At 43.1% G+C, this 13,737-nt stretch overlaps 1 protein-coding gene across 3 annotated transcripts in view; it reads left to right on the plus strand.

Moving 5' to 3' along the window:
* The window catches only part of LOC122551410 (putative methyltransferase DDB_G0268948), a 71,084-nt gene extending 57,596 nt beyond the window's left edge, over positions 1-13,488 (plus strand). For 2 of the 3 annotated variants that reach the window (XM_043693253.2, XM_043693254.2), the window contains exons 5-7: positions 1,803-1,903; positions 5,220-5,357; positions 13,054-13,488. In XM_043693253.2, the coding sequence (XP_043549188.2) occupies positions 1,803-1,903; positions 5,220-5,357; positions 13,054-13,141 (327 nt within the window). In that variant the 3' untranslated portion in view covers positions 13,142-13,488. The remainder of the gene's footprint in view (positions 1-1,802; positions 1,904-5,219; positions 5,358-13,053) is intronic. The other variant, XM_087988862.1, reaches the window with a different exon arrangement.
* The last annotated feature ends 249 nt before the right edge of the window (positions 13,489-13,737 follow it).

The raw sequence follows: 13,737 nt of genomic DNA on the forward strand, positions 1-13,737 counted from the left end.
TATTAACCTTTTATTTTCAAACAAGAGGAAAATCTTTACAGATCACTGTAAAAACCCTATAATACTAAACACAATTAAGGCTTGGAATATAATGCGGCAAAATGAGGGCAATTCACATAAAACATCCCCATGCACCGATAGTGGGAGCATGGGGATTCCAACCGGGGTTTACAGATGCCACTTTTAAACTCTGGAGATCCAGAGGTATCTCATGTCTAGGGGACCTATTTAAGCATGGGGTCCTGATGTCTTTTGAACAGCTGCGTCAGAAATTCGGATTACCTAATGGAGACCTCTTTCGATACTTCCAAATTCGAGATTATATACAGAAGAAGACTACGTTATTAGATAGTCTTTATAAATCAGATAGAGAATGTAGTGTCCTACAACCAGTGGGTTATCTTCTGTCAGTACTATTTATCATTTACTTCATGATGAAGTATCGGGAGATATGGATAATCTGCTTAAAACATGGGATCAGGATTTGGGACTAGAAATCTCTATAGAAACGTGGAATGATATTTGGGAAAACGCTAGACGAATTACTATCTGTAACAGAACCCAGGCTATCCAGCTGAAGATACTTCATAGGGCCCATATAGCACTGGTTCGACTGGCAAAATTTAAGGCAGGAGCATCTCCAATGTGTCCCAAATGCAAAATAGAGGTGGGCACTCTTGTACATTGCCTATGGACCTGTCATAAGATCCGTAGATATTGGACTAAAGTAGCAAGTGCTCTGACAGAAATTTTAGGAACGGAACTTAAAGTGAACCCTGTATCTCTCCTTTTGGGCTTTGCGAACTTACTCTCCCCTGATATGCACGGGAAGAGACTATATTCTATTCTTTCTTTCTGTGCAAGGAAAAATATTTTGGTGAGCTGGGTGGCTGAGGGCCCCCCTGGACTTTCAAATTGGCACAGATTAATTATGGAATGTATTCCCCTTGACTTCCTTACAAATATGGTGCACCGAAAGACCGAATTATTTTATAAAATATGGCAGCCCTTCTTGAATTACATAAATACAGATATCTCGGCTATCCTAACAAGGGCTTTTATTTAATTGAGATTACAAACCTGGCTGGTCCGGGGCCCCTTACGAGAGGAATCCCGCACGAATACGGGTTTTATTACATCTGATGTTAACACATTCTGAGCATGTAAGAGACTTAAATATACACTCTGGTTAGTTGTAGGTTAGATTAGTAGATGGTTGAGTTTTGTTTTTTTTTCCTTTTCGGCTTTTTTTTCTTTTGTTAAATTTTGGCTATTGTATATTTGATTTAATTGTATATCAATGTTTATATTTGAGAGTTTTGTTTATTTTTGTAAACTTGTAAAAATGTTAAATTTCTAATAAAAATATCTATAAAAAAACAAATGGTATTTGTGAACCAAAGTGTCTGTGCAAACATTAGTTAATTCATGAAAATAAAGAGCGTAATAAGCTGACATGTCTGTCTAATCACCAGCTGCTTCCCCATTCAATCTTCTGCCCATCTCTCAACCAGTGCATTTTTTGTTTGAAAAACAAGTGCCCCATTTCATGATATGAGGGAAGGTTCATGCCCTGAATGCAGCAAAGACAAACCTGTCTAGTGAGCACCATGATGCTGCTGAGACCATGGGTTTGTAAATGATGACAGTGCAATGGAGGTGGGTGTGGCAGTAACTGCATCCTGGTTTTCAACAAAGCAATTATTTCAGATAAGAATTGAATCTGAGCATGTTTGAATGCAATATACATTTGACCTTTCGTTCAATGTTATAATTCTTTCCATTGCATGTTCTGTTCGCAGCTGTTCACAGAACTCAAACCCTATGAGACGATTGCCACAAAAAGGGTCTGGAATGAATATCGTGATCTGTTTGATGCTATCCCTTTCCCAGAAAAAGCGAGGTAAATGTATAACTCACTGTTAATGCCAGTCTTCGGGAACCAGGAAAAATAGAAGCATATGTTTATCGAGATGAAGAGGGATTTCTTCACCCAGAGAGTAGGGAGCCTGTGGAATTCTCTGCCACAGAAGTTGGTTGAGGCCAAAACATTGAATATTTTCAAGAAAGAGCCGAATATATTTTTTCGGGCTAAAGGAATCAAAGGATATGGGGATAAAGTGGGAACAGATTACTGAGTTGGATAATGAGACATGATCATATTGAATGGTGGAGCAGGCTCGAAGGGCTGAATGGCCTACCCCTGCTCCCATTGTCTATGTTTTTATGTTTGTTTCCTGTTCTCGATGCTGGATCCTGAATAGGTCAACTATTACTTTATTTCACATTAACAATGAATCATATCAATCGCCAAATTAGTAGGAGCAGATCTAGCATAGATGGGTTACGGCTCAGAAGGATGCCATTCAGCCCATCATGTCTATGCTAACTCCTGCAACTGCAATTCAACCAATCACTTCTTTGCTCTTTCCCATTGTCTGGCACTTTCTCATTTAATCTTCAGATGCTCATCTGATTCCCGTTGAAAGCCATTAGTTCTGCCGGTGTTGAAATACTGGCATAGGATAAACAGTGTTTCAGTTCTGATACAGTCAATAGATTTGGAAGCTGATTCGTCAGAAACATAAATGGTTGGCAGATACTTATCAAGGCAGCAGCGGCTGGAGGCACATGGAGAGGTCCCAGCTAAAGGTCTGCTCAGGATGTCCGGGAAGTATCATCCACAGTGCCATTTCCACCAGATGTGTGAGGCACTGTGTTGCCACAGACTGAGGATGTGCCAGGACACTGTCACCAAAATATACCAACTGATGGAGTGGGACCTGAGACATGAAGGAAAAGGTGGCAAGTCTAGTCCCCATGGTTGTCAAACTGTGAGTAACTAGCTCCTTCCAAGGATTCACTTGGGATCTGTGTGGGATCTCACAACCTCAACCCCCTCCAGGTGGACTTGTATCTGTTTTCCATTTCCAGGGTGTGTTTAGAGTTTGCATGAGGATGGAAGGCAATTCAAGATTGTGCTTGGTGCAGAGAGGTACAGCCTCATTTTGGTAATCCAGGGGCTCTCCACCTCTGCTCTCCCACTCTCACAGTTTCCTTACCTACTTCCATCATCTCCACCCCGTCCCCAACTCTCTTTGCCCCGAGCCTCCATGTTCCTTCCTTTCTGGCACTCCCTGTCAATTCCATCAATACGGAGCTATCACACATTCCTTGGGTATGACTTTCAATTCCAACTTCATCTTCCAACATCACCCCTTCAGCTTAGTCACACCAACAATCATACATTCCTTTCTCCCCCTGTACCCCCACCCCCATTGATGTCACTGCGATTGTGACCATTCATCGCTCGACTCTTGTACCTATGTCTTTCAATGTACTATCATCTCCCCACCTTACCTGTCGAGTTGCCGCCCCCGTCTCCATCTTCAATCCTTACACTTTATTTCCCCAACATTCATACTATAGCAGCGGCCCCTGATGTCCACCCATTGTCTCTCATTGAGCTAAGCCCCAGACCTGACTGTGGCCCACTGACTAACTTGGGTGGACAACCCTGACAAACAAGTGATTCGATCCATGATTGTTCTCTGTGCAGCTCCTCACTGACTTATTCATTGCATTGGTTTTACAGAACTGAGTGTGGTCTGCTCCCTAGATTGTAGTGATCCAGAACCTCTACTCTGGACTGCCCAAGTGGTCAACCATCTATGCCCAAGTTCCCTGGATGGATATCAGACTTTATTTAATGTATCAACAAGACTGAAAATTGTTTCCTGTGCTGTGATTGAGGACTACTTCCCTCAGAGTTCCAGACATGACCATTTAGTTGATGCACATTCAGTGTACTTGTCACATGTACTGCTGTCACATGCTGCAGGTATAATGTGTGTACAATGAACACAGTGCTAGGGAAAGAGGCAGAAAGTGTGAAAAGAATGGGGAGAGCAGGGAGACGATGCACTGAGAGGAAGGCAGCAAGTTTAGAAAGAGAGTGGTGGGGGGAATGACTTCATTCTGTATACAGCATCAAAAGAGGAGAAAGCAAGTTTAAAAAGAGCCCGGTAACTGGGCTGTGGCTTCATTTTGAATCAGTACCAAGAGAGGCCGAGTCTAAAATAGAATCTAAGAGTGTTATCACAGGAAATCAGTAAGATTATTGGTTGGTGAGAAGCTGATGTAGGGAACAAATAACTTAAAACTGGTGGTGTCGATGGTAGTCATGATTTGGAGGTGCCAGTGTAGGACTGGGGTGGACAAAGTTAAAAATCCCACAACACCAGGTTATAATCCAACAGGTTTTTTTGGAAGCACTAACTTTCGGAGCGCTGCTCCTTCATCAGGTGGTTGTGATGTATAAGATTGTAAGACATAGAATTTATAGCAAAAGTTTACAGTGTGATGTAACTGAAATTATATATTGAAAAAGACCTGGATTGTTTGTTAAGTCTCTCATCTTTTAGAATGATCATGTTGGTTTCAGTTCTTTCATGTGTAAATCACAAAACATTTTTCAAAAGTTACATTCCCAAGTGAACTTTAACAATTGGGGTCATGTCGGCCCAGATAATGTATTGAAGGTGTGGGCTGCCCTGTGTGCCCAATCCCCATGGAAACGTAGTCACCTCCGCTTTGCTGTTCTGATCCTATGACCCATTACTTTTGTTGATTTTCCTGTTTCTCCGATTTATTCTCCCCCTTTCCGATCATTTTCCACACATGCAAGGAGCAACTGTTTTTTGGGTAAATGCACATAAATGTGTGGATATACTATTTAAGTTCCATGGAATATCTTTGAAATGAAATGCTTCTTTTATTAAGCAAGCAGTGAATACGCAAGAGGTGGTAGGTGTGCTTCAACGTTTGCAGGGAATTCAAGTTGCTACAGCAGCTTGCACTTTTACCCACATGTTTTGGTCTGAAGCTACGGATAGTGATGGTGGAGACTCCAACATTCCTTCCATCACCTGGCTAGCCCGGAGTCTCTCCCACTCTAATTACTGCGACGTGTTGAAAGGATTTACCAGTTGATGCTCACCCTGTTTGGCCACATTTTGAATAGACCTCCATTGGCTGTCAAGTCCTGAAGCGGGACTTGAACCCAGAACCTCTAGCTCAGAGGCAGTGAAGGCTACCCTCTGTATCACAAGATCTCTATAGAACCTCACCTATTATCCCAACACCCTCCAATGATATGCAATAGATAAACTAAATATTAGTATTTTACTCTGACATTAACAACACCTTCTTTATCATAGAGCCAAAGATATCTTTATTACGTTTAAGAAACCTGTCTCATGGTTCATTGGATATCTAAACTCTTCGGTTTTATTTCAAACTTACCTGAGGGAAAAGCTGGAAGATGCTAAAGCCTTCATGGAAAATACTGAACAAAGGTAAACAAACAACTGTATGAAAACCGTGTTATTTTCACTGGTCTTCCTGATGAAATTTAATTGTACCAAACACCGTGGAGTTAGCTAAGGGCTCCAGTGACTCCCAGAGGCTGCTTTGGAACTGGGCTTGGCAACCTCTCTGTTAACCCTAATTTGTGTTAATGGCTTTGATGGGTTTCTTCAGTTTTTTTCAGAATCTAAGTTAGAGTCAGTTCAATTCCAGGAACTGATAGATGAATTTGATCAGATATATCATCAGGCAAGTCTTAACATTGATAACTGTGTATATGAACATACAGGAGCAATATCTACACTCATCTGTTTGGGAACAGGTATGTTTACAAATACCTTCAGAAGTCAGTATATTTTTTTCATAGTCATTTACTGACTTGCACAGGAATTGAAAGGAAATTGATGACAACAATCTACAATGATTACACATACACTGAAGAGATTTAATGAAGAGATCACCCATACAGTGTTTGAGCTCAAAGGTATCTGCTGGTCAATCTGCGTCGAATTCTGAATAATATTCTCTCACATTTGTCTTTTAAACATTTCTTTCCTCTTTCGTTTGTGTCGCATGTTTATAGTAGTATTCATTCCATCAGCTGTAATAACTTGCATTTCCAACAAGAGTCAATACTCAAGCCTTCACCTCGACTGGAACATTCAATTAACTCAGAACAGCATTCTCTGCAGGGCTGTTCATTTCTTAAAGCCACAGCTTATTAACTTGATTGGATGCATATAACTATAGTATATCTTAGTTCTGGGAAGACAAGGACAATCATCAAGCTCAGGAAACAGTTGTGGCGTTTTAATGAACCTCCGTCTCAGATAATAGGTCATTCAGGCCATCGAGCCTGGCCTGCCTTTTGATAAGATGATTTCTGATCTGATTGAGGCCTCAACTTCACTTTCCTGTCTACCCCAGTAACCTTTGACTCCCCTGCTAGTCAAGAACATAACTCTGACTAAAATATATTCAATGATCCTTCCCTCAGCACTCTCCATGAAAGGACAGTCCACAGACTCTCAACTCTCTGAGAGAAGAACACGTTCTCCTCATCCCTATTTTAAATGAGGGATGCCTTATTTTTATACCCATTTGTTTTACACAGCGTGAGTTTAAAAAAACATCCAGTTTGTATGGAATTAGTAGACAATAGACAATAGGTGCAGGAGTAGGCCATTCGAGCCTGCACCACCATTCAATATGATCATGGCTGATCATCCTTAATCAGTATCCTGTTCCTGCCTTATCTCCATAACCCTTGATTCCACTATCCTTGAGAGCTCTATCCAACTCTTTCTTAAATGAATCCAGAGACTGGGCCTCCACTGCCCTCTGGGGCAGAGCATTCCACCCAGCCACCATTCTCTGGGTGAAGAAGTTTCTCCTCATCTCTGTCCTAAATGGTCTACCTCGTATTTTTAAGCTGTGTCCTCTGGTTCGGCACTCACCCATCAGCGGAAACATGTTTCCTGCCTCCAGAGTGTCCAATCCTTTAATAATCTTATATGTCTCAATCAGATCCCCTCTCAGTCTTCTAAACTCAAGGGTATACAAGCCCAGTCGCTCCAGTCTTTCAGCGTAAGGTAGTCCCGTCATTCCAGGAATTGACCTTGTGAACCTATGCTGCACTCCCCCAATAGCCAGAATATCTTTCCTCAAATTTGGAGACCAGAACTCCAGGTGTGGTCTCACCAGGGCCCTGTACAGCTGCAGAAGAACCTCTTTGCTTCTGTACACAATCGCTTTTGTTATGAAGGCCAGCATGCTATTAGCCTTCTTCACTACCTGCTGCACCTGCATGCTTACCTTCATTGACTGGTGTACAAGAACACCCAGATCTCTCTGTACTGCCCCTTTACCTAAATTGATTCCATTTAGGTAGTAATCTGCTTTCCTGTTCTTGCCACCAAAGTGGATAACCATACATTTATTCACATTAAACTGCATCTGCCATGCATCTGACCACTCACCTAACCTGTCCAGGTCACCCTGTAATCTCCTAACATTCTCCTCACATTTCACCCTGCCACTCAGCTTAGTATCATCAACAAATTTGCTAATGTTATTCCTAATACCATCTTCTATATCATTAATATATATTGTTAAAAAGCTGCAGTCCCAGCACTGATCCCTGCGGTACCCCACTGGTCACTGCCTGCCATTCCGAAATGGAGCCGTTTATCACTACTCTTTGTTTCCTGTCAGCCAACCAACTTTCAATCCAAGTTAGTACTTTGCCCCCAATACCATGCGCCCTAATTTTGCTGACTAACCTCCTATGTGGGACTTTATCAAAAGCTTTCTGAAAGTCCAGGTACTCTACATCTACTGGATCTCCCTCATCCATCTTCAGAGTTACATCCTCAAAAAATTCCAGAAGATTAGTCAAGCATGATTTCCCCTTCATAAATCCATGCTGACTCTGAGCTATCCTGTTACTACTATCCAGATGTGTTGTAATTTCATCCTTTATAATAGACTCCAGCATCTTTCCCACCACTGAAGTCAGACTAACTGGTCTATAATTTCTTGCTTTCTCTCTCCCACCTTTCTTAAAAAGTGGTACAACATTGGCCACCCTCCAATCCGCAGGAACTGATCCTGAATCTATCGAACTCTGGAAAATAATCACCAACGCATCCACGATTTCTCAAGCCACCTCCTTCAGTATCCTGGGATGTAGACCATCAGGCCCCGGGGACTTATCAACCTTCAGACCTAACAGTTTCTCCAACACCAATTCCTGGCAAATATAAATTCCCTTAAGTTCAGGTCCTTCAGCCACTGTTACCTCAGGGAGATTGCTTGTGTCTTCCCCAGTGAACACAGATCTGAAGTACCAATTCAATTCTTCTGCCATTTCTTTGTTCCCCGTAATATATTCCCCTGTTTCTGTCTTCAAGGGCCCAATTTTAGTCTTAACAATTTTTTGCCTTTCACATACCTAAAAAAGCTATCCTCCTTTATATTTTTGGCCAGTTTATCTTTGTGCCTCATTTTTTCTCTGCGTATTTCCTTCTTAGTAATCCTCTCGTGTTCTTTAAAAGCTTCCCAGTCCTCCGTTTTCCCACTCATCTTTGCTATGTTATACTTTTTCTCTTTTAACTTTATATGTTTCTTAACTTCCCTCGTCAGCCATGGCCACCCATGCCTCCTCCTAGGATCTTTCTTCCTTTTGGAATGAACTGATCCTGCATTTTCTGAATTATACACAGAAGTATCTGCCATTGTTCTGCCACAGTCATCCTTGCTAAGGTATTGCACCATTGAACTTTGGCCAGCTCCTCCATCATAGCTCCATAGTTCCCTTTGTTCAACAGAAATATTGTCACTTCCGATTGTACCCTCTCCCTCTCAAATTGCAGATTGAAGCTTATTGTATTATGGTCACTACTTCCCAATGGCTCCTTCACTTCGAGGTCCCTGATCAATTCTGGTTCGTTGCACAATACCAGATCCAGAATTGCCTTCTCCCTGGTAGGCTCCAGCACCAGCTGTTCTAAGAATCCATCTCGGAGGCACTCCACAAAGTCTCTTTCTTGAGGTCCAATACCATCCTGTTTCTCCCAGTCTACCTGCATGTTGAAATCCCCCATAACAACTGTAGTAACATCTTTGCGACAGGCCAATTTCATTTCAGGATTCAACTTACATCCGACATCCAGACTACTGTTTGGGGGCCTGTAGATAACTCCCAAGAGGGTCTTTTTACCCTTAGAATTTCTCAGCTCTATCCATACTGACTCTACATCCCTTGATTCTAGGTCCCCCCATGCAAGGGACTGAATATCATCCCTTACCAACATGGCCACCCCACCCCCTCTGCCCGTCAGTCCGTCCTTACGATAGCATGTGTAGCCTTGAATATTTATTTCCCAGGCCCTGTGGGCGGCACGGTGGCACAGTGGTTTGCACTGCTGCCTCACAGCGCCAGAGACCTGGGTTCAATTCCAGCCTCAGACGACTCTCTGTGTGGAGTTTGCACATTGTCCCCGTGTCTGCGTGGGTTTCCTCCGAGTGCTCCAGTTTCCTCCCACAGTCCAAAAATGTGCAGGTTAGGTGAATTGGCCATGCTAAATTGCCTGTAGTGTTAGGTGAAGGGGTAAATGTAGGGGAATAGGTCTGGGTGGGTTGCGCTTCGGCGGGTTGGTGTGGACTTGTTGAGCCGAAGGGCCTGTTTCCAGTAATCTAAAAAAAAACACTTGAAGCCACCTCTTTATCCCCACAATATCGTATCTGCCACTTTCCAAAAGAGCCTCAAGTTCATCCATCTTATTTCTAATGCTTCGTGCATTCATGTATAGTATTTTTAATTTGTTACTGCCCTCCCCCTTCCCATCAACTCCTATTTCATTCAACCTTACAGCATGATCCCTTTTTGAGTTTCTGCTTCATTGATACAGTTGTCTTTCTTGACTTCCCTTGTTCTAACTTTCCCTTCAATTTCCTTCTTAAACATCCAGTTTGTCCCCCCCCCCCCCACTACTTAGTTTAAACGTAGCTGTGTTGCAGTAGCAAACCTGCCTGCTAGAATGCTGGTCCCTAACCTATTAAGGTGCAAACCGTCTCTCTTGTAGAATTTATGCTTACCACAAACATACCCCAGTGATCCAAGGATTTAAATCCTTGCTTCCTGCACCAGTTCCCCAGCCACATGTTCAAGTCCATTATCTCCCTGTTTCTGGCCTCACCAGCCCGAGAAACTGGAAGCAAACCGGAGATAACCACCTTGGACGTCCTGCTTTTCAGCCTTCTTCCTAGTTCTCCGAAGTCCCGCTGTAGTGTGTTCCTCCTCTTCTTCCCGACATCATTTGTGCCGACATGTACCACCACCTCTGGCTCTTCACCTTCGTCCTTGAGGATTTCCTGCACTCTGTCTGTGATGTCTTTAACCCTGGCACTAGGAAGGCAACACACCATCCTTAAGTCCCGCCTGCTGCCACAAAAACCCCGGTCAGTTCCTCTCACTATGGAGTCCCCTATTACCACGGCTCTGTGCGATGTCCGACTCTTCCGCTCTGCCTCCACACCAACGTTTGATTGACAGACCTGGCCACCTCACGGACTGGCAGTGTCATCTGTCTCTAATGTTCCCAAAAGATTTAAATTGTTCCTGACAGGTACTTGCCCCGGGGTCTCTTGCACCTGTCTCCTCTCTGCCATCCTCATCGTCTGCTCTCTTCTGTTCTCTTCTGGTATGGTCGGTGTAATAACCTCGCTGAAGGTCTTGTCCAGAAAGATCTCGTTCTCTCGGATGAGCCTAAGGTCCTCGAGTTCTTTCAGAAGTGTTCCTTATCTGTCAGGCAGCTACCAGTGTGTTTATCTCTAATTTGATGTTTTAATTAAGATAACGATTTCTCTATGGACCTGGTATTGCTACGTGGATGGTTTCTCATTCTCTGCCACATTCATGTCACAATGTGGTCAGCAGGGTTGAGCCTAGCTGACATCTCATCATCTGAATATGGTTAGGTTCGTAGGGGCTACTCCTGTAAGCCAATCAGCCCATCAAGCCTTCCTCATCCTTCAGTAAGGTTAGGACTGATCTGATTGTGGTCTTCACTCCATTTGCCTGTTCACCTAACCCCTAACAGCCCTCATTCATCAGAGATTTGTCTCAATCAGCCTTGAATATATTCCATGATATAGCTTCCTCGATGGAAAAGTATTAAACAGACCAAAAACCCTCCGAGAAATTCCCCTCAGCATCATCCTAAACAGGAACACCCTTATTTTCAAACTGTGCTCCCTAGTTCGATACTACCCTGTGAAAGGAAACATCATTTCAGCATTTACCCTGTCAAGCCTGTTCAGAGTTTTATGCTTCAGTAAGATAACCTCCCAATTTTAGTACTGAGAAGAATATTGGCTTGATTTGCTGTACCTGCCATCAGAAAATAGCCCTTCATCTCAAACATTGCCCAGTGAATCTTCCTTGAACTCCCGCCAATGCAAGTATGTCCCTTCTTAAGTAAGACAGAGCGGAGCTAGACAAAGGAAACACAATAATCTTGGCACTGTTTCACCAAACCCAACTCATGACCACTTCATTCTAGAAGGACACGGGCAGCAGATACATTAGAACACCACCACCTTTAAGTTCTCCTCCAAGCCACTCACCATCCTGATTTGGAAATATATTGCCATTCCTTCCCTGTCAAAATCCTGGGATTCTCTTCCAAAAGGCATCATGGGTCTACCTGCAGCAGACAGACTGCATTAGTTCAAACAATCAGCTCACCACCACCTTCTCAAGGGAAACTAGGGTTGGTAATAAATGCTGACCCAGCCAGTGACACCCACCTCCCATGAATAAATAAACAATGATCTCATTGAAACATATACGATTGTTAAGGGACTTGGCTGGTTAAATGCCGAGATGATGTTTCCTCTTGTAGGGCTGGAGAACCTGGTCTCAGAACAAATTTAAAACAGAGGTGAGGAGAAATTTCTTTTCTCAGAGTGTTGTGAGTCTTTGGAAGTGGAACTGGAAAAAGAGTTGACAATGGGAACTGTGTATCTGAACAGGATGTATCTCATCTGTTACATATTGTAGTTTTGGAAACTTAACGGTCTTCCTGCTCAGAATTCAAATAAGTAATAGCCACGGATTATTTGGTACAACTTTAAGGGGTTTGTAGGAACAGAGAGATAGATGCGGATTTATATCTATAAAGGTTGTAGGACAAGGTGAGTGAGCTGGTGAAAGAGATTACAGGATCCTGGTCTTTATAAATGGAAGTGCACAGGATAAATGCAAGGAAGTTATGCTGAACCATTATAAGTCATTGTGTACTGCATTCAGGAGGAGTAGGCCATTCTGCCTTTTAGGAGACATTGAGGTCTGCAGATGATGGTGATCAGAGTTGAGAGTGTGTCACTGGAAAAGCACAGCAGGTCAGGCAGCATCCGAGGAGCAGGACAATCGATGTTTCGGGCCGGAGCCCTTCATCAGGAATCTGCCTTTTAGCCAATCCCACCATTCAAGATCATGTTTTCAGAAGGACATTCAAGGTCTTGGATAGGCTATAGAAGATTTACTGGAATGATACCAGAGATAAGTGGTTTCAATCACAGGGATTGTTCACTTCAATGCAGCAAAGAAAAAAGGGAGATTGGAGTGGCTGTTGTGGTGCGATGCTGATATTCCTACCTTTTGAGCTTGCAGGCATGGGTTGAAGTTTATTTGCTCTGGAGATGTGTGTTAGCATCTCTGAGCAGGCTACTGAATCTAAATGGAGGGTAGGGTAGGCTGGATTTGATTGAGTTCCATCAATCAAAATGGTTTCCACTAACAGAAAGGTCAGTAACCAGAGGAGACTGATTGGTACAATTGGTAAAATTACAGGCATGTGAGGCAATTTGTTTATTCATGAACCAAGTGGGTAATGATCCAGAATACAGTGCCTGAAAGGGCAGTGGAATCACATTCAATAATAATTTCAGAAGGGAATTTGATAAATTGTTGAAGGGATTAATTTCAATGCAAAGGGAAGAGTGCAGAGCGTGGGACTAACTGCTTCCAAGAGCATGATAGGCTGAATATTATCCTTCCAACATTTCTGTGAATTTATTCTCTCTCTGAGAGTGTTGCACAATGTTGCACTGATTTCTCTTGAGTTGAATGTTGTATTATGTAGATTTTATTTGATGTATTTTCTCTCTGTCTGTCTCTAGGCTTCTGAAGGCCATGGGAGTGTCCAGTGAGGCTATTGTAGAATTCCGTACCAAATATTACTGTCTCTTGGCAAGCAAACCTGAGTGATATCTTCAGGCCTCCCTCCAGAATCCTTCATATGACACAGACTAACTTCTATCCGCAAACCCTGTGACTCTCCAAGAACAAGATTTCAGGGAATTTTTGTTGCTGACGTTTTGTCCCCTGTCTCGGTGACATCCTCAGTGCTTGGGAGCCTCCTGTGAAGGGCTTCTGTGATCTTCCCTCTGGCATTTGTAGTGGTTTGTCTCTGCCGCTTCCGGTTGTCAGTTCCAGCTATCCTCTGCAGTGGTCGGTATATTGGGTCCGGGTCGATGTGCTTATTGATTGAATCTGTGGATGAGTTATCCACAGATTAAAATCAATAAGCACATCGACCTGGACCACTGCAGCGGACAGCTGGAACTGACAACCGGAAGCGGCAGATTCAAACCACTACAAATGCCGGAGGAAAGATCACAGAAGCGCTTCACAGGAGGCTCCCATGCACTGAGGATGTCACCGAGACAGAGGACAAAACGTCTGCAACACAAATTCCCAGCTCGGCGAACAGAACCACAACAACGAGCACCCGAGCTACAATCTTCTCACAAACTTTGAACAAGATTTCAGTCAGAAATAGTTTTAAACACAATAAATTGCTG

The sequence above is a fragment of the Chiloscyllium plagiosum genome, unplaced genomic scaffold (genome assembly GCF_037043375.1).
Source record: "Chiloscyllium plagiosum isolate Xiang-an unplaced genomic scaffold, Cpla_swu_hap1 HiC_scaffold_7, whole genome shotgun sequence".
NCBI lineage: Eukaryota > Metazoa > Chordata > Chondrichthyes > Orectolobiformes > Hemiscylliidae > Chiloscyllium > Chiloscyllium plagiosum.